General features: G+C 40.4%; 1 protein-coding gene across 4 annotated transcripts in view; it reads left to right on the top strand.

Moving 5' to 3' along the window:
- ADCYAP1R1 (ADCYAP receptor type I) overlaps window positions 1-21,788 on the top strand; it is a 149,073-nt gene extending 127,285 nt beyond the window's left edge. Inside the window, exons 14-17 of one of the 4 annotated variants that reach the window (XM_037386837.1) lie at window positions 709-792; window positions 6,683-6,812; window positions 7,035-7,076; window positions 12,905-21,788. In XM_037386837.1, coding sequence (XP_037242734.1) covers window positions 709-792; window positions 6,683-6,812; window positions 7,035-7,076; window positions 12,905-13,093 — 445 coding nt within the window. In that variant the 3' untranslated portion in view covers window positions 13,094-21,788. Of the gene's footprint in view, window positions 1-708; window positions 793-6,682; window positions 6,813-7,034; window positions 7,077-12,891 lie in introns of all 4 variants that reach the window. The other 3 variants (XM_037386836.1, XM_037386839.1, XM_037386838.1) reach the window with 3 other exon arrangements.
- Window positions 21,789-21,982: the final 194 nt, after the last annotated feature.

The raw sequence follows: 21,982 nt of genomic DNA, 5'->3' as shown, positions 1-21,982 counted from the left end.
AGGCTGGTTGTAAATGTTTCTCCATAGCAGCTCTTTCTAGAATACAACGTGTAGAAATGCTGGTCCTGGTTCCTAGTAGATGTGCCTGCTGCTTTTATGACCACACCAGTCTTAGTGTGTGTGACAAAAAATGAGCGGTCCCTCTGAATTACCAGTCAGACATGCAGTTTCCATCCTGAACTTCCCTCCCCCTGCATCACAGAAGCTGGGCAAAAAAAGTACTTTGGTGTCCTTACTAGTACTCTTCAGTAAAAAAGGGATCCACACTGTCCTGGGTACTTCCACCTGAAAATGAGGAACAGTAGATCCAACTTCATCTTAGATTAATCTTCATCCTACAATTCTATGTTACTCTCTGACTGTCCTGCAGAAGCGTGCAGCCAACTTTCCTTGTCCTGTCACCCTCCGCACGATACCAGACTGCCAAGGTCACGTGTATTTTGGATGCGTAACACTGCCCGCCTGCCTCCGGGCTGTTCAATCTTTGCTTTGTCTGTGAATCAACACATCACAACCGCCAGCAGCAGCCAGTGTATTTTAATTTTTTTGTTTCTTTTTGCTTCGGTCAAGCAGCTGGTGTTTGCTGTGATTTCGTTCTGTCGTATCCGCTTTCCATCTTTGTGATGTGTCTCATGAAATGTGTTGAAAGTGACCTACCTTGGCCTGTTCACAATATGCTGAAAAAAATGCTAATCTTGTCATATTTAGCAGCTGCGTTCAGAAATGCTACTGTAAACCTAAGAGGGCTAACCAGCACTCTTGCAAGATGTCAGAACTATCCACCATTACCCTGTAAGTGTATGCAAACCTGTGACATTACTGTGTGTGTATGACGCATGTTGCAAGTAAATGACTGGATAATTAGCAGAGGGGCAATAACCAGAGAGCAAGCCTTCCCTTATTTCTTGTTGCATGTAGAATTTTTTATTGTTCTGTGCTTTTGCTGATGCATCACGGTCAAGTTTTTTTAAGGTTGGTTTGGTTTTGGTTCGTTGTGTTTGGGTTTTTTTGGTTTTTTGTTTTTTATAATTTTGTACTTATGGCTGATGCTATTTATAGTTCTGGGTAGTGTCTGTATAGAAACTATTAATAGTTGCTCTTTATTATACAGCAAAGAGGTGAGCACTGGTCGTACTGAGAGTAAATGTTTCACCCAAAAGTTTGCTAGAAAAACCAGGGCAGGGCAAGGCTGGTTGACTCAGCTGGTGTAAAGCATCTTATGTCCATTTAACTGAGTGAAGTTGTGTTAGTATACACACAAGGGTGAGGAAAGGTTAAGGTAAACCAAATACTAAAATATTATGTGTCTAGTCAGAAGGTGTTGTCAAAGCTACACCTATGGAGAGTGAGGCATCTAGAAAAGTGAATAAATGCCATTTAGTCTAGAGACATGTGGATTAATCACTCTCTCGTAGTGCACCTCACTCTCTGTGGCTTGTGTGAGAAGCCCACAGATTTGTTTAGCTGAGGTGTACCTTTCAGAAAGATGTTTCCTGATGAACTTCCCCCTGAATTTCACAGCAGCCTTATAAGTGCAAATCAACACTTTCAGAGATCTCCTGCCACACAGATCCAACAGCCCAGCATTTTGCTGAAGAATACTTAGCTGTTATCTTTGACGCCATTAAGGAAAAAAAAGGCTGTTTTGTAACACTACAGCTGCATATGTTGTTTTCAGGTAGAAAAAAAAGTTAAACATGAAAATAGATTTCCTCTGTGATTTTGCATCTCCTCAAGGTTTTTAAGGAATAGACCAATGAAGATGCTTAAAAGATTCAGTCAACAGACTAACACTGTGCAAAAGCAGATGGAAGAAACAGAGCACAGGACAGTCAGCGGGTCCGTGTTCTACACTGAGAGAAGCTTGAAGTCTAAGAGCAGTTAGGTAAAACTAGGACCTGCATTTAGGAGGAGACAGTTTGAAATATGAACTTTACTACTTAACCTACAACCTGATGCAGCACAGACTTCACACTGGGCCTTTGCAGAGAAACAAATTTCTCTAGTGCAGTGTTTCAGAAGGATGGCAGACTGACAGCTCTGTAAGGTGAAATCCTCTACCCAGTCAATGGGAAGTATTCAGCCTAAACAGGAACCCAGGAAAAATCTGTACATTTCCAATAAACATAATTAAACCTTATTTTTTTGTTAAAATAGGGAAACCTCAGTAAGCTTCCCCTGCTTTTCAAGTCCTTAGTCTGCAGATGTGATTTACTCGTTGGACAATTCAAAAGCCATAACCAATTACTGTATTTAGGTGTTACCTGAGGTCTTTGATCTACCGAACTAATGAAGCATTTGGAAAAGACATGTATCTGAAGTTCCTGAAAGTCCTGTTAACCATGCTTAGCATCTCTGTGATAAAATAGCTACTTTGGTTTATTAAACATGCACTACTTTAAGCATTTCATCACTAATGGCATCCTGTGTCTTCATGGTTTGCTCTTTATCCTTCTATTTGAGATATAATCATGATTATTTTTTTTTACATATTCATCACTGAGTTACAGCCAAAGAGATGGGATTCCTCTAATCTAAACTACAAGCCTACAGTGCAGCAATTATATGACAAACTCACTCCAGATTTCCTCTGTAGTCAGTGGAGAGACCTGGGATGCGATCAGGCCTTCCTTAGGGACAGATGAGGGGCAGCTGATTCGTCCTTGTGCCTAAGCGCCTGTTACTCTTCACAGAAAATAAAGGGAATGTAGGTGTGGAATTAATTTAACTAAAATAGATATCATCATTGCAAGTATCTAACAACTTTAAGCTAGTAAATATACACAGAATAGATGCATTCAGTACGTACCCATGGAGTTTACAACAGGAGTCAACTCTTCTTTAAAAGCCATCTATAGCAGGCAAGAAATATGCCTTGAAAGTGCTTCTTTTTTATTATTATTATTATTATTATTATTATTATTATTATTATTAGCTTTAGAGACACTAAGTTAATAATTTTACCATAGATTATTGACATACATATCTACATGATGTATGTCCAAACCTTGGTGCATGAATGCTGTTCTGCATGTCTACCACAGACCTTGACGTCTTCACTGCAAAAGTTTATTTGATCAAATTAATTTCACTTAAGACTTAGCAGACTACTACACAGTCTTCTTCAAAGGCTGTGGTTCAAAGATCTTTTGCTTCCTTTGACAGTCTGTGATATTTTGTCTCAAAAAAGTTGGATGGTGAGAACCCCTAAGACCAAGGCAACAAACTCTTTGCCAGAGTAAAAGTTATGCTGTATTTTATCATTAGCTTAATAGCACTGTGTCATCTGTCAAACCTTATGCAAGTTACAAGGGCTTTTTCGAGCTACACAACTTTGCAATTAGTCCAACAGAAGCAGCTGCAGTCTGAGCAGAAATGGCACAAGACACGTCTTCAGCGCAGTGGAGATACCTGGAACTGATGGAAGAGTAAGCTCAAAGCTACGATTTTCACCTCTCTCTCAGAAAAGAATGACAACCACAAATTTCCTTACACAATTACTTCTGGAGCTTCAGGTCTCCTGATGTAGAGGACCCATGTTTTCTGATGGCCTCCATTCATTCCAAATGGCATCAGCACGTACCCAGCTCAGCAGTTCATACTGTTGTGTCTGCAGGTTCTGAAGCTAGAGACAGATCTTTGTTCCATTCCATTCACAGGAAGTGGAAGAATCTATTTAGACCATTTAGAATCCATTGTTCCTTGTTCCCTATTGCACAGTTGCTCAAAATATAGTTGTTGGGTGGGGAGTTTTCCATCTGTTATACAGTTACTATGTTTGCCTAAATCACAGCATTATTTTTTCTTCTAGAAGCCTGTTTTTAATTGCAGAATAGGAAAAAACTGGAATATTCAGTAGAAATCACTGGAAATTTTACTCAGCAATGCCATGTGATTTCCAATTCGTGCCCAGTTTCATCCTATGTAGTATCCATAGACACTTCAGCAGTCTCCTTAATAACCATGGATGTGCAATGGAAAAATGAAGACATGGTTCCTTCAGATACTCGTCAAAGTTCAACAGCCATCCTACTTTCTATCCCTTTTACTATAAAGATGTCTTTTGATAATTCTATAGAGGAGTGAGACAAAACAGATGACACCATTATCTGTGTCTTTTTGTACTAACACTTTATGGAAAGGCCACATTCATAGCCATGCTATTGGAGAAAATCTTACATTTAAATTGTTTTTAAGGAAAATAACAGCTGAAAAATGTCAGCCTCAACAAAAGTTGAAATACAACCTACTTTTTTTAAAAGTAACCTTAAGACATTCCTCTACCTGTTATAATGTGATCAAGGCTTTTGCTAGTCGTTTTGGAAAACATACTGCTTCTAAACTGCCAGTTGGAGCCCACCTGAGTAATTATTGCCCTCAAAATTTTTTGATCTATCCCCTGAGTTTCTTGCTTGTCTGAAAGAGTGTAGGAAAAAAAGACAATTAATATCTTTGACTATTACAATCCTGAGAATTTTGCTCTATCCTTTAACATTTCACCATTGCACATAAATTTACATTTCTCACGGGTGCTGCTTTAAGTCTTCTTTCTTCCTAATGCAACTGAAAAAAACACAATTTGTCATCATCCACACAGTAATTAGTATCTCCCAAGATTTTCTTACCATTACAATCTTCTTCTCCACTTTATAGATCTTAATGATCTATAAACTTCATGTGTTATTTCTTACTGTTCAGGTATTGTCTTCCTGACTTTTATGACAGTATTGAAGGCAGCATCTCAAATCAGTTGAAGACATTATATTTCATGATTCTACAAATGAATTGCCTGATTAATCAGATATAATTAATGCCAGAAAACTGACAATAGAAAAAGTCTTCCTCCACACTTTTCCCAAAGTTACTCTCCTATGATTGCGGTGAGATACAACATACTAACAAAAAATTCTACTCTGACTTTCAAATCAAAATAACTTTTATCCTTTTGTTATTGTTGTAATTAATTCTGAATATAAAATTTAACAGATTTTGAGAGGCAATACTTCTTTGTCCAGTTTACTACCTCTTTTTTTTTTAATTCCATAGCTAGTTTAAGACACTTAAGTTTTTTACATACTTTTTTTTTTTTTTTATGGAGATAGCTGTAGTCTATAATCTTTTCCACAATGCTTCTGTTCCTTTTTAATTATCTGATTACATGTCCATGGAGAAAAAGCACTAGAAGGGACCCTGAATGTTTTTTTAGTCCATTACACTGTCCATTATACAGGTCCCTCCTGTATAGCTTGAATCTTCTAGAGTTTACCAAAACTGGAGACTCTGCATGATCTTCATCAGCCTCTTCCAGGGTTGTTCCTTTCTTATGAAAAAAACAAAACACTTTCAGTCAATGTCTAACTTGTTAATTCACAAGAACTGTGTTCTCTGGTTTGTTGGGTTGTTCACCAAGACCTGAGATTTGGTGCACATCAGATTAATGACTCATGTTTCGTAGAACCTCAGGGCAAGGGCTGTGATGTGTTTATCACCATTAGTGCAAAAAGTATGACTGAGGGACACCAGCAACGAACAATGTCCCATTTCCAGTTTAGTGTTGGGTGTAATATGTTCACAGAGTTCTTGGAGATGTATTATCTCCACTTTCAGTAAGACAAATACCTTGTTTGGGGGACATTGTTGAGCATGTATTAACAAATTCAAACATGTCTGCAATATACAATATAGATATAATCAGTGTGAACAGTTGAATTTTAAAAAGTATGCTGCTCTTGCAAAAATCTTTATGGCTTTTTAGCTCCCTTTGTCCTACATCCATCTCCTTAACTTACTTGAAGGAAATCAGTCATGTTTTTCCCCTGTTGAAAATGTCCTGGCAGTTATTTCAGGCCACTTTGTTTATAACAAAACACTTGCTTTAAGTTCAAATCAACACTTGCCTTCTTTTGGGTCTTTTTTGCTGTTCAATCAGCAAAAGACACAGTCTAAAACATGTATGTCTTGGCTGGACCCCTGTTTTGGGGGAATTTCATCCATACTGAGTTAAGTACTTACAGGTACATACCTTCGTTTCCAGCCCTTTTGTTTATACCTACTGAATTTGATTTCCCCCTGAAATATCTTTATTCTGATGCAATGGAAATTAGTTACACAGTGGAATTACACTTAGGTTTCCAACAGTATATATGACACCAAAATCAAGACCTTGAGAAGTAGTCATGAATATGAGAATATAGGGGGGTGGTGGTGTTTAGCTTTTTATATTGTATTGATGTTCTGGAATTTTTTGCTATGCAGAAATAAATTCACACACACACACAAAATGATTTAAAACACTTCACTGGGATTAAGCAATTGGGTGAGAGGTTTATTATTGTGTTATGGTAGCAGTCTGAATCCCTTAGCAAGATTACCCTTCTCATGTTTGGCACAGTAGAAAAAAATCCTGCTTATAATAATGCAAATTAAAATAAAAGCACAGAATATTAAGCATTACTAACGTGCTATTATTTTATCAGTGTGAAGAAGTGGGAGCAAACTACAGTGTGTGTGAAATCACTGTTTGGGAACAAATGGGAATGTTGTATATTTGTTTGAATAATTATACAGTGTATGTATTTCCCAATAGGCAGGCAACAAAATATTTTTCTGTTTTCTTCTTTAATTAACGTGCAAGTTATTTATTACAAGGCTGCATTAAAGTTCTTTCACTCTATTATAACAGGAGGCTGGCTCGCTCTACACTACTGCTTATCCCCTTGTTTGGAATTCACTACACGGTGTTTGCTTTTTCTCCTGAAAATGTCAGTAAGCGGGAGAGACTAGTGTTTGAATTGGGACTGGGATCTTTCCAGGTGATTATACAGTGAATTCTGCTTTTGTTAAAAAGAAATCTCTGTTCATTATAACTGCTCTGCATGCACAGTTCTCAGACTGTGTGTTTATTAATTTATGTAAATGTTTAATATACAAGGATTTTGGTTTTGTTTTTTGTTTCTTTGCTTTAACTCCAGCTATTTTCTGGCATTTACTGAAGCATTTGAATTACATTATTTTTTTCTCTCCCATTTACCTAGGGGTTTGTTGTTGCTGTTCTCTATTGTTTCTTGAATGGGGAGGTAAGACTTTTAATATTTAACCTCACCCACCCACCATCTCCATCCCATTTCCTTGCGGGAGTAACTGCTGTTCTAAACCTTCACTGTAACTCATCATCTGCCATATTCCTTTATACCTTAGGCTGGATCTCACAATGTCTCAGCAAAAGAAAGAGGATGTATGATGTCTTTATTAAACCAAAAAGTTGGCCCTGCCAGAGGTGACGGCTCAGATTAATGCTCCATGACAGGGGTAGGGACTGTACTGGTCTCTTTGGTCATGTCATCCCAAGTGCAGAACTTTGCACTTGTCTTTGCTAAACTTCATACAGTTCTTGCTAGCCCACTCTTCCAGCCTCTTCAGTTGTCTCTGTAAAGTGGCTCTCCCTTCTGACATGTCCACCTTGCCATCCAGATTGGTGTCATCAGCCAGCTTGGCAAGGGTGCTTTCAATCCTGTCATCCAGAGCATTTATGAAGATGTTGAAGAGTTTGGAGTCCAGCATCAATCCCTGGAGGACCCCACTAGCAACAGGCTGCCAGCCTGACTAAAAAGCATTGTTCACCACCCTCGGAGTGTGTCCTGTCAGCCAATTTCCTACACGTCTTGCAGACCACACACCCAATCTGTATCTTGCCTGCTTGCTTAGGAGAAGGTTCTGGGAAACAGTGTCAAACACTTTGCTGAAGTCCAGGTAAACATCATCTCTCCATGCCAACATAAAACATTATTTTGCTGCAGAAGATGGTCAGGTTAGCCTGGTATGATTTGTCTTTGGTAAATCCTGGCTGGCTTTTCCCAATCACATGCTTCATTTGGTCTGTGGTAATTTCTGGGAGGTTTTGTTCCATTATTTTCCCAGAGACTGAATTAAGACTAGTAGGCCTTTAGTTTTCAGTTCTAGCTGAACCTTAGCCTTCCTGACTGCATCTTTACATGCCCTAGCAAGGTTCTTGTAGTCCTTGATGGGTACTTGGCTGCCTTTCCATGGCTGGTATGCTTCTTTTTTTGTTTTTAAGCAAAAGCTTATTGTTAAGACAGTTGGTCTCTTGTTCTGCCTATTTCCTTTCCCTTTGTAGGGAATGAACTCTTCTTGTGCTTCCAGCTTCTTTGCTGTCCATGGATACTTCCCATGGAATCCCTTGCAGTTAGGCCCTGAGCATATTGAAATTGGCTTTTCTAAAATACAGGGTCTTTGACCTTCTACTGGTCTTTAGTGGGCTCAGCAGCACCTTAAACTCCACAAAGTTATAATCACTCTCTCCAAGGCTAGCTTTGGTAGTCAGTTGTGCTGTGAAGTAAGACTCAATTTGTGAGCAGTAAATCTAGCAATCAAAGAATCGTTTAGGTTGGAAAAGACCTTTAAGGTCATTGAGTCCAACCATTAACCCAGCACTGACAAGTCCACCACTAAACCCTGTCCCTAAGTGCCACATCTACACATCTTTTAAATACCTCCAGGGATGGTGACTCAACCACCTCCCTGGGCAGCCTGTTCCAGTGCTTGACAACCCTTTCAGTAAAGAAATATTTCCTAATATCCAATCTAAACCTCCCCTGGTAGAACCTGAGGCCGTTTCCTATTGCCCTACTGCTTGCTACTTGGGAGAACAGGTCAACACTCACCTAGCTACAACCTCTTTTCAGGTGAACAGCAATGTGCTGTTCTAGTGGGTATATCCAGCATCTGTAAGTGGAAGAAATCCTCAGTACACTCCAGGAACCTGCTGGCACTATGTTGTTTTCCCCACAAATGTCTGGGTTATCTGAGTTACCCATGAGAAAGAGGTTCTGATGGCCTGAGACTTCTTTAAGCACCTGATGTAAGGTTTTATCAGCCTTGTCATTCTTCCTGGGAGGTCAGTAACAGATACTTAACAAAAGATCCCCCTTGGTGACAATTCCTCTGATCTTGATCCAAAGGCATTTCATAGAACTTTCATGGTCTCCATAATTCACCTCCAAACACTCAAATTTCTAGTTTACATAAAGTGCAACTCCGCCTTTTCTTCTTCCTTTCCTATCTTCCCAGAATAGTTTGTAGCTATCCATTGTGGTCTTCCAGTCATGTGAGTTTTCCCACCAAGTTTCTGTGTTTTCTATAATATCATAACTCTGTGACTGGGCATGGAGCTCCAGTTTCTCCTGTTTGCTGCCCAGACTACACACATTGGTATACACAAACTGGAGGTGATTGGACTTAGGGGTCTTGCCTTAGAGAGGGCTGGGGGACCATTCTTCACTACTCTGATAGTAGCTGAACGCATCCAACCTGCTGCTTATGACTAGGCAGATGTCACAGCTTTGGACACTGTTCTGCAAGTTCATTAGTTTAAAGCACAATTCACTGAGTCAGCCAATCTGCTAGTGAAGAGTGTCCTCTTCTAGGTGGGTGTATCCCATTCCTCCCCAACAGGCTGTATTCTTTGAAGAATGTCCTATGATTGTAAAAAACAAACCCCTGGCAATGACACCAGCCACAAAGCCAGGTATAGATCTGCACGATACGTTGACTCCTGCCTGCATCCCTAGCATCTCTGGCAAGACAGAGGAGATCACTCGGTCATCGGTCCCTTTCACTGGCAGCTCCAGGGCTCTGAAGTCCTGCTTGACCTTTACCCAGGCTTTGTCTACTGTGTCATTGGTGCCCACATGGAAAAGAAGTAGGGGGTATTAGTCTGTGCTCTTAACGACTTGTGGCAATCTTTCTGTGACATCCTGCATCTTGGCTCCTGGCAGGCAGTAAAGTTCACCTGACTGTATGTCAAGCAGGAGCTGAATGCCTCAGTGCCTCTCAGCAGACAGTGACTAGCACTGGCCACTACCTTTCACAGCTTTCAGAATGTGCTGCTGGTGCAGTTCCTCCCTGTGAATATTGCTTATTGGTTTTGTCTGCTGACAAGGTTTAATATCTCTTGCTGGTTGGTACATAAGAAGAAGGAAAGTGAAGTGATAACCTGCTCCCACGGGTCACCAGGGACCATGGCACCTCATTCTCCAAGGTGCTGTCTGTTTGCTATTAAAGCTCTTTGTCCAGTAGTCCTTGGAGGTCAGTGCCGCAGGGCCCTAATATGTCTTTTTGCAAATTCTCAAATAATTATCTACTTCTTATTTACCCTCTCTAATATAGCATAGCCTGCTAACTTCCTCCTACAGCTCTTCCACCTGCTGCTGGAATGACTGGCTCCATGACAGCCCACCTTGAGCAGGTGCAGCTTCCACGCTCCTCCCCAGGAGGTGGGGTCGAAGTCTTTGCATCCCTCCACCTGAACAGCATCTTTCCTGATAGGAAGCTCTGGGTGGCTGCCTCCACTCTTCCCAGGCTAGCCTTGCTAGATAGCTGATTCCTGTCTGCTGCAGAGCTCAGCCCTTGCCTGGTCACTACCACTATGCTTCCAACAACCTCAGAGCACTGCTTATAAACCCTTCAAATTCCCTGGTGACCTCAAGCTGCTTGATGGGCTTTCAGAGCCACCAGCTAGCTTGGGTGACCATCAGGGCTGCAGCCTAAGCCTGCAGGTAAGTAGAGCAGGCAGCAGCCCAACAACTGGCAGAGTGCACAACCTTTCCTGCATGAACTGCTGCACAAACTGCTGATGCCACTCCCAACAGGTGCCACGTCCTGTTGCTGATGCTGCACCCAGCAGACACCATGTCTTGCTTGCACTCCTGGTTGCTGGTGTTCCCCAGGAGCCAGTCATATGCGGCTTTTGCATGGTTTGACCTGGCTGTGGGGACAGCGGGCACCACCCAACTGATCTTGTAAGACCTGCCACCTACCAGCTGGTCCCTCCACACACACAGCCCAAGGGTGTCAGATGCCCAGAAACCCCCTCAGGCACCCCCTGGATCCCTTGCAAACCTCACACTCCTCTCAGCACATGGCAACTGCTGCTGCTGCTGTTAGTGTCAGCTTCCCACATTTGTTTTTTTTCTGATTGACCCATTTTGATCTGCAAATTGAAATTCCCCTGCCTTTGCTTATCAGACTGAGTACCTGAGATAACCATTTTCTGAGTTATTGAAAAAAGGCTCCCTCCTCAAGGCTGCCTTAAGAAGAATATCTACAGTTCATCCGTTCCCTCCTCCACTGATACACATCTATTGTGCAATTCAACAGGAGAAGATTTGTCCTAAAGTCACCTTCTTTTTTTCTTTTCAAGGAGGCTGAAATCATCTATTTCTACCAGGTTTAGTGCAGTAGGTGTTCTCTGCTTGTACACATATACATATGTGTACATACCATGCCATAGCTGGTCTCTAGTACAAAAGGTCTGCACCTCCTTGATCCAAGTGATCCCTTCTCAGATAAGCATAACAATCTCTAAGGTCATCAAACAAACTTATTGGTCATCTTTCCTCATAGGCTTAATCAAGGTGACTGTTAAAGGACTCGCAGGTCTGTTAAAGCACTATTCATAGCTCTGTCCTAAGCAGCTCAGAAGGTGAGTTCTGGATCGTGTCTTGCTGGAATTAGTGGCTGATTTCATACTTCACCAGCTGGTGTTACTGGATATCCGCCTCTCCCACCTACAACTGTTGTTTCATCTATTATCTTCCATGAGTGCTAAAAGCATAGCCAGAAGGTCTTGTCTAAAACCAGCGTGGAGATAAACACCTTCCAAGGTAACATGCAAAGTGTGTCAGCTATCCTGTAACCCCTTGCAGGGGGTGTGATGGTGGTTCTTAGCCAAACAAACACAACCAGATTAATTAAAACCATTTTAATTCTCAAGACATTAGAGAATGTCTTGTGCCTCTGCTGAATTGCTTAGGGTAATAAAGAGTTTACCTTTGGTATATTATGGTCTTACACATGCAAACACTTTTCTTTATACAAGAGTAATATAACTCCATACTTTACCTGATTTATACCAATCTATACTTTAACCAAAATAGGAATTTAGAGCTACTAGAAGGAAAATGTAAGTTTTCCTTGGACTTTTACTCCCTGTTGTTCGTGTCCATGAAGTTCAAATGCTAGTTTAGCATTTTGGCATATGCTGATCCATTTTGACAATTGTATTAATCTAGGAAAATTTAGCAATGACTGTTAACAAGAACATCTTTGACACAGCAGCTTGTTGGAGACTGGAAGAATATATTGGGAAAATATCTCCACATCCTTACTCATTCTTCATTCAGAAATATGCTACAGGGTCCTGTCAGGAATGAGTAATAGACCAAGTAAATGTTGGTCTGAGCTAGTATGATCTTACTGATATTAATAACTTTTATAACTTACATATAGACATACACACATGCACACCTAGCAGGATTGCCAGGAAATTGGTGATGAATGAAAAGCAGAAAAGCTGCAGAATTATGTGCTTTTTTTCCCAATTGAGCTTTCAACCGTGGATTGTTTTAGTCTTGGTGATTCTGTGGGTGCCCATGAAAAAATCTCAAAGGAAAGGAGGTCACAGGTGTCTATTAACCCAAAAGCTGTTGTCTGCTTAGACATTTCATTCCTGTCTAGTACCTTTTTGTTGCTGGTTTCTTTGGCTTCTTGTTATGTAATTGGTACTGGCCATTGATGAAAACAGGATCTAGCTCAAGAACGACGTTGGAGTTTGTGTAGAACAGGTCTTCTACGCACCTCTGGGCCAATCTTAAATTATCTAAAGTCAGAGACACAGAGCCTGGGTTGTTCCCCCTGCATGCCTGGATCTCTTTCAGACATGGAGAGGTCACTTCAGATTTTGCTGAAGTGAGGAGTTTGATAATAGTCTTAAAAATAGTTCTTCAATTTGTGGTTGTTTTTTTTTCTTCTAATCTTGATAATTTGTCAGCATGTCCTCGAGCAGCTAAGTACATAAAAAATGACCTTTTGAAGTTTCTCCCTAAAGGTGCAATCAGAAATAAAGAGAAAATGGAGGAGCTGGAAAGTCAACCGGTATTTTGCTGTGGATTTCAAACATCGTCATCCTTCTCTAGCGAGCAGCGGAGTGAACGGGGGGACACAACTCTCCATTCTGAGCAAGAGCAGCTCTCAGATTCGGATGTCCAGCATAAATGCGGAGAACCTAGCGACATGAGCAGCTAAGGAAAACAAATCAATCAACAAGCAAACCAAAAACCATCCCTCTAAAATGAAAAGAAAAAAAAAATCATAGTTTTGGTGGTGGTGTAGGTCTCCTTTCCCTTTCCCTTTCCCTTTCCCTTTCCCTTTCCCTTTCCCTTTCCCTTTCCCTCTCCGTCTCCCTCTCCGTCTCCCTTCCCTTCCCTGATGTTTGAAGAGGTGAAAAAGCAAAAGAAACGTGTGTATATATCTCTTTTTAACAATCACTGTAAATACCCAGCCGTACTCGAGGCCATTAATGGAAAAATGTTTCAAAGACAACCAACAGGCCAAGCCCACCCGCTCAATGATTTACATTTCAGAGCATCTGCAAGTAGTCCGTTGTCAGTCAAAAGTAACAAGTGATCGCTGTGCAGTTGTGATCCTCGGTTGCCAAACTGATACTAATCTGTGAATGGACGTGACCATTGTTATTTTTCCAATTGGTTTCCATTATGGTTTGGATTTACCTTTTTTTTCCCCCTAGTCAAACGTATCTCAGCCTGTCCCTGTCTTTTGGCATGTGAATTTCTGCAGTGTTTCTCTTTTGAGTCTTAGGATGGAGCTAACATGCTTGGGTTAACCAAACCAGCCAATTTGGGAAGAACATCAGAAAATTAAGTTCAGGGCTTAAAGAAACTGCTGTGCCAATGTGAAGCTGCATAGCTTCCTATCATCAGTCAGTGTGGGGGCTCCAGGCAAAAAATGGGATCAGCTGGCTTTTTCCATACCCAGGGATGCTTCTGAGAATGCTTTATGTTCTAGCTAAGCTGTGAATTTTCTAAAAGGGCCATGCAGTTGAGATATATCTATATTTTTGGCATTGACTGGCCGATTGATTGATTGATTGGATTCTTTGAATACTAAAAATAACTGTCCCCTCCCTCCCACCTTAAAAGCAAAAGTCAGTTCCAGGATGGCCTTTCCCCCCAAGTAACCTTGAAACCTCTGCATCTGTGTCCAAACATGGCACGGTTTTGGGTAGTGCTGTCACAGAGTGGGGTGCCTTTGTAACCTGGTTGACTTCTGTGTGTTGACTCTTCCCTGCCAGAACAAGAGGTACAAGGAGGACCTGGCATGATCATCTCGGAAGGTAAAAGTCATCTGCACTTGGTGAGCAACTAAAGTGAACAATAAGATGGTATGGAAGGAAAAGATAGACATTGGATGACTTCCCACACCTGGCAGCTTTCCCAGTCTGTGGCTATTCTGTTTGTTTAACCACCAATGGTCTTGCTGCTTTTCTTTGAGAGGAACTAAAATGTTCGTTCAACCTTTGCCTTGTAGTAAAAGCCATGACTGGTACATATCTACTTCAATCAAATGTCGATGATGTCAATTCTTAAAAGTCTTTATACAGTGCATAAAGGCTTTGAGGACCGTCCTAGAGCTCAATTCATTTTGGATTTATGAGCCGATATATATATATATATATATATATATATATATATGCGTGTATGTGTATGCATATATTAAAAAACAAAAATTAAAATGACATTTTAAATGTGAAATTTTGAACTGAAGCTAATAACAACCAGAAATTCAAAACTGAGGTTTGTCCTTTGGTGTTACTTGACATGATCATGAACTTAAAAAAAAAAGAGAAAGACTTGGAATTTTAGTGTCAGCTGAGTGTGAGCCCTTAATTTCACTAGGTTTTGTTAGTTTAGGTAAAAAAACGTTTTAATGTCATTTTAAGCATAGTTTTTTTAAAAAAATAATGCTAGTTTCCTTATTTTTAAAAGGAGAAAAAAAAAAAAAGGTCTCAAAGTTGTGAAAGAAATGTTAATTATAGTTATACTTAACACATATAATGCTCTATGGGACATAATCTGCTCTCACCTGCAGCAGTGTAAATGAATGTAAAAATAATTCAAAACAGACGGAAGAGTTGACTGGCAGCATATTGGTACAGGAGCATGCTCCTAAGAGATGCTTACAGCCCTGTCAGGTGAAATTACCCTTGAACAGAGGACCACCAAAGTTTAAACCACTTACATTATACTCCAGTATCTTAAGTGGGAGTTATATGACCCAGACAGTCTTTTTTTTCAAGTCTTCAGCACTGGTTTGCTGCTCTGAGAGCAGGATTTGTCCTCCTCTTCCAGACGCTCTGCAAAAGTCACTGAAGTATTTTTAACGGATAGATCAGAACTGCCTCTATCATGAGCTGCTGCTCAAAGATATTTTAGAAAGTTTCCCAAGGAACCATGCACTTTGCAGTCCAGAAAGATGCTCCCAGAAAATGGGAGATGGGGACAGTCAGATCTATCAGGTAAAGGCATACGTAGACATTTTTTCAATGAAACTGTCATGTTAGATGAACAGATAACATTTAGGTTTGTATTTTCTGCAGAATGAGCTTTCACAAGGTATTATATTGACAATACTGTAAGTGTATTATTATTTATAAAAAATCAAAAAGTATATTTTGCATGAATGGCTAGTAGCCAAATTTCAAGCATTAATAAATGACAGCTTTTGAGAAAAAGGTGTTGAATAACTGCCTCTAACAGGAGACTTTTTGTCATGCTTCAGTCCAGAGCCAGAAGGTATTTGGATATATATTTTTTTTCCTGTGGAGGCTTTTTCTGAGCTTACTTTTAGATTCTGTCGTTTTCCTGGCTATTGTACAGTGCTCTGCAATTTGAGTTGGTGGATCTCAGTCCAGTGCCTCGTGGGCAAACGTCCACATCGCCAAAACCACCCTCCAGACATGCACATTGGAGACCAGGTCCTCAGCTAAATTAAAATCAATACAGATAACCGTTATCATTAGAGCAAAATCACCTCACTTTGGCTTGGGATTTGACCTTAGCACATTATTATTACTATTATTTTTTGATGGTCTCAGCAAACTTGGACTTGCCTCTTAAATTCCTAGAGCCAAAGCTCAGGAGCAAGACAAGTTGGAGGGCAGCGGAGGGGAAATTTCTGCTGTTGCAAGTCCCTGTGTTTCTTGTTCAGGGGACAAACTGAAGTCTTTGGTACCTTTCACCAGCACTGAATTTACTAGAAGAAATGGTATCTCTCAACATATTTAACATACACAACATTATACAAGCAACCCCTTTCAGTTAGGATTTTTTTTGTTGGAAGTGTTGATGCACTTGCAACTGTGTCTTTCCTTGGTCACTCAAACTTTCTTAGTGCTACTGGAAAGATCATACTTCAGGTTTATAGAGTTATTTAAACCAGACTGTGATGTCATCACACAAATTAGCTCTCAAGAAATTCATGCTGAATGTAAGCTGAAGGTGCTGGACACGCCTGGCCACCATTCACAGTGGCTGTCAGTTCTATTTGTTTCAGGACGGAGGAAATCAATGGATGGTTTGCTTCTAAGTGTGTGTAAATATCAATTAAGTGTAACAGTGCTTTGTTTGATTTTTCACTGTGAAATATATTTTGGAGCTAGAAAGACTGTGTTATTAAAAATAATACACAATTAAAAGAGAAGCAAGTGTGCAATGCTCCTTGAGCCATTTTTTCTACCATGTCCATAATGTATTTCTTGTCTAATTTTCTTATTTTGCTTTTGTAAATGTACAAAAACTTTCTGTGCTGCAGCTTTTGTGACTATTTACTGTATCTAATCACTGTTTGATTATTGACTTTTTGATGTGGAGTGCTGGTACTACAGGACAATTAACATCCCAAAATGAAACCTACCACCTATATTTCAAAGGTCAAGGCTTGTTTCATTGCTTCATGGTGACCTCACCTTTTACCTTCACTCACATTTATTATAGCTAGAACTCAGAGCCCAGATAATGAAACTTAAATGCTTAGTTGTGGGAATTTTTATTTCAGAGACAAAAAATACCCAAGTTCCTCTGCCTTATTTAAGTATTTGTATTTGAAAACCAGGTGTTAAAACGGGTGGTGGGAGAAGGGAGAGAGATGAAGGCAGGTGAGTCCAGAGTGAAATGCTAAAAGTGCAGTTTGGAAGTTAAATTCAGACACTGCATTTGCTGTCTAGCTCCTCCTTTTTAGCAGCTGTCCATCATTGCAACTAAAGAACTGTGTCTTGCAACTACAAGGCTAAATAACAACCAGAAGTGGGCAGGAACTGACTGTGCTGAAAATTTTAAACTACATTTGTAAAGACGACTGTCCCTAGACTCTCCATCATCAATGGCAAGTGAGAGACCTTCCAGAAGGGAATGCAGAACAATTCACAGAATCATAGAATCAACAGCCCAGGCTGGAAGGGACCTTGAACAACTGCCTGGTCCAACCTTTCATAAGAAAGGGAGCCTAGATGACGTTATGTAGCACATCTTGAAAACCTCCAGTGATGGGGACTCTACCACGTCCCTGGGGAGGTTGTTCCAGTGAATGGTTGTACTCACTGTGAAAAATTTCTTTCTTAAGAAACCACTCCTGGTGCACCTTGTACCTGTTCCCCTTGTCTTCTCCTTGTGAAGAGGTAGCCTCCATCCTCTTTGTAGACACTCTTTTAGTATTGGAATACTGTGAAGAGGCCCTCCCTGAGCCTTCTCTTCTCCAGGGAGAAAAGTCCTAACCCTTCAGTTATTCCTCATCGAGCAGGTTGTCTATCCCTTTGATCACCTTCATGGTCTTTCTTTTGACCTTCTCCAGTCTCACTGTGTTTTTTTTGATTTATGGGGACCATAACTGGCCACCATGTAGTGTTTGTTAGACTCTTGTTCAAAACCTGACCTGGGAGAATCTGATCCTTTTCAGCAGTGATGAAAGGATTAGTTGACATAATATGCCTTGTCCATGTCATTTTGTAAAATTGCGGCTTTTCATAATGTTCTCATATCAATGATGGATAAAAATTCTGCTTCTGCATTGCATATGTTCTGTGCTTGCATATGAAGGGCTATGCAGGACCTCTGGTTATCTCAAAGATTCAGTTTGTTGATATTTTTTTTTTTAAATAAATCCCTTGGAGAAAATAAATCAGTAACTAAAAATATGCAAAGCCAAAATGATCAAGAACTAAACATATTTAGCAGAGTTAGAGCTGTTGGACTCTGATCCTCCGGCGTTCCAGAGCAGCACAGTGCCATAAGGACCCTTAATCTGAAGGAAACTCTGTAACTGCCGTTATTTTCACAGTTTATTATTCTCATTCCTAAACTGATCAACTCCCCTTTTAAAATTTACCAAGCTTTTCTTATTCTCACCTTCTCCTTCCACTGGAAAGTTATTATAGAACTTCACTCTTCTGGCACTTAGAAACCTTTTTTCTGAATGCTAAATTAAAATAATTCCTGGCTTGCTTAAACTCCCTGTCATACTAATCTCACCTCCAGTTCCTTTCTCCCTTCCTGAAATACAAACAGCTTTATTTCAGATAAAGTCTATAGTTTATCTTTGATTATGCAGCTGGAAGATAATCATGCTAAAAATAATCATGCTATTAAGATGCATATGTTTCAGCTGTAATCTCAACTTGGGCGGCAAAAACAATGCAAAGAAGCAAATACAGACATCCATTGAGAACAGCAGGAAAATTATCTGGAAGCAGCATGTGAAGCACCCTGGAAAAATAAAGAGGAACAATAAAAACTAAGAGAGGTATTTCCAGTTCTTGAATGTATATAAATGAGATTTGGGGTTTGAGCAGCTTTCATTCAGTCAGATCTAAAGGGAAATGATCCCAATCTTCTCCTTTTCTGGTTTCAGTTATAATCTTGCAAATGAAGCTGTATTGCTGCTGTTTCCAGTCAAAGTGAGAGGACACTCATGCAGTCTGCATACTCACACTGCAGGAAATCAACATTCAAGCGGGCAAAAATACACTGTGTCAGCTTGCGAGGTTTTAGTGCTCATGTGTCTGACACTGCTACTAAATCCCTACTACAGCTGGCCTGTGAAGCATGCAGATATCTAATTTCACATTACTTTTCCAGCCCAACCCTGCCAGAAATTAGATATAAAATTTTCAGAGTGTATAACAAAAAAAATATGTCCAGAGTGACTTTAGTAAACACTGGCAATAAAAGGAATGCAAACCCCATTCATTTAATTGGCTTTATCTCGTTAATTACTTTTTTTTAAAAATAGTTTCAGAAACAATTGCTTATGGCAGAGGTTTTCGACCTGTGGTCTGTGGAGACTTCACAGCCCGTAGACTATTTCTGAAGTGCCCACAGAAGATAATTAAGGAAAGTAAGTTCATTCTTTGTATGTAGCAATATATGCTTGTTAAGGCTCCTGAAGGGCTTTTGTCTTACTTGCAGTTATGTGAATGCTCCTACAGATAAAAAAAGGTTGAAAAGTACAGCTGCAGACAGTTGAGGATGAGTTACAACAAGCTATTTTGGCAGGAGAAGCTAGATGATGGTTTTTCAGATTGTGCACATAGCGTCATCCAGTCTGGTGAGCCTCTCAGTGCCTCCCATCCAACATCCACTTCGACAAGTAATGTCAGAGAGGACGCGGCGAGGAAAGCGTGACCCCTGATAGCCAGCTATAATCACAAGGAGTATCTACATCACAATATTACCGAAGGGCCGGGATGAAAGAGCAGTGTAACCAGGTCCCTTCGTAGCCTTTTCACAGGGAGTGGCTGGTTTGAGAAGACACAGGTAGGACAGGCGCTGCACCCTGGATGAAGCTACTGTACTCACACTTCTGTGCCCTCAGCATCAACAGAAACATGCAAGCTGTGATTACACAGCTGCCGTGAAATCCTATGGAGCCTTTACAGGATCCAAACGCCAAAGGTGATCCTCAGTTTCCACAGAGTGGATGCACCTAGAAAGTTCAACAAGTTAAGCTTTTCCTCCTCAGTTTGATTATCTGATTTCATGACATTAAGGAGCTTTTTTTTTTCCCCCCCCAGAGATTTTCTTATGTGGGCAAGGCTTCCAGAGAAATGTAGGATGCTTAAAACCATCTGCTACTTGACACTGCAGAGCAATAAATATGACCTCAGCAGAGCTATTATAGTGTGAAGGTCTAAAGTGAAGCAAGACAAGGTAGTAAGAACAGATAGAGCAGGATATATGGGACACCTCATGGGATCCTGCTTGGCTTCCAGCTGCCAGACAACAGTGGCTCCTATAGTTCCTATTTCGTATCTATGAGCTCTGTGTGGATATCTAGGAAACTCAGATAAACCCATGGAGTGGGATTCAGCTTCAAACTCTTATAGCTAGACCTGTGTGAAGGTAGTGTCTCTTGGACTCCTGAGTCTACAACTGTAGAAATGTACATAATGCAAAGATACAACCAAATATCCGGTTTAACCTGACTTTCTTTCTTAGAGGGTTAAATATCAAGGGCTATATTAAATATGTGTCCCTTTCAACATCCAGCACTTTCAGCATTAGGCATTCTGGCTCATAGGCAAAGTCCTGGAAAAGATCCTGTGTCACTGAGCAGACAGCTAAGGAGATATCCACAACACTCCACTTCAGACATGGGTAGTGAAGATCTCTTCCTTTGATCTAGTTTATCTACCTTGCCTTTGTAGTCCCAAGAGAGAAATGAGCAATTTTGTAGTACAAGCACCAAACGGATTTTTGAAATCTTCTCAAGGGTGATGTGATTCATACTTTGCAAGTATCTGTTCCTTTCCACCAGGAAGTCTTGCTGACCAGATCGGAGACAGATGTTGACACTGTGGAAGTCTACATGTAGATGACTCTTCCCCTGGCAATTTTGCCTGGTCACCGTTGTTCTGTTTCATGCATGCTGAGAAATAATGGTCTTGAAAAGCTTGGGGGTGGCTTCTGCTGGGTATTACCAACCAGATTTGGTGGAGGTGCATGCCTGATACAGTCTTGGTAGCTCTCACCAAGAGGAGTTTTCAGGAAGTCTTGTTCTCTTAGTCAGGTTGTGTCCATATGACCAGCTCTGTGTCCAGAAACAATCTATGGTATATAGTGCACATGCAGTGAAAAAAGTGAGGATTTCACCTTCTGCTTTTAGCAGTCAGGCACATGCAACCGGTTCAGAATTGCATTTAAGAGTAACATTAGGAAGATCTGGAGTATGCAGTAGTAGTTAATGATGCTCTGATGTTAAGCTCCGTGTATATCTGTACTAAAAAAGCTAAGTTCAGCTAAATACACATTGTACTTTGTGTATGAAAACACACCAGCAGAGCTTGAACTACGTTTTGATCCTTGTGGTCTTACACCTTCTTATGATTAAAATTGTAATTTCCCATTGGCTTTCTTTTGGGGAATTCATCCATATCAAGAATTACTGTGTGATATGACACTGTGTGATATGACACTCTTCGGTGTCTAAAATGACTTAGGCTTCTGGACATGCCTTTCCCAACGGACTTTGTGTTTGCAGAGAAGTCTCAAGAGGCCTTTGTGTACCGGTATAATCTGTAAAAACAACTGTTTAGTGTGTTCATTCTCTTTCCCTTCTTCTTGTCAATTTAGTGGCGACGCAACATGCTATAGCTCTAAGAGAAGTACGAAGTTATGGGATGGAAAGCTGTATTTTGGCTTTTGACTGTGTCAAGGTAAAAACTTACTGGCCTGTTGGGTCTAATACTGACCTTTTTTGGTCAATTTGGTTTAATTGGTAATGGGATCCGAGGTTATTCAGCTTTGTTATGAGGTGGAAAGACAGATATCAATTGCTGCTTTCTAACTTTTTTGTGTTTTGAGAAATTGTTTTTAACATGTATACTGCTGTAGATGACACAATAAATGTATTACCATTTTGTATAAGTCTGTTCTGATATAAAATTGCACCAAAGAGAATTTTTCTTTTTTGTCTGTGAAGGTACAGGGTAGCTTATTTCTTCCTGAAGCAGCAGGGTGGAGCTCTGGGGGGCTAAAAGGGTTATCTTCCTTCCTCATGGGAAAGACTTTCTGGATTCTGCTGGGCAAAGTCAATCCTGGACAAACCAGGTATGAAA

The sequence above is a fragment of the Falco rusticolus genome, chromosome 4 (assembly GCF_015220075.1).
Source record: "Falco rusticolus isolate bFalRus1 chromosome 4, bFalRus1.pri, whole genome shotgun sequence".
Lineage (NCBI taxonomy): Eukaryota > Metazoa > Chordata > Aves > Falconiformes > Falconidae > Falco > Falco rusticolus.
The sequence above is the reverse complement of the archived record's forward strand: the minus strand, read 5'-3'. Positions and strand labels throughout refer to the sequence as shown.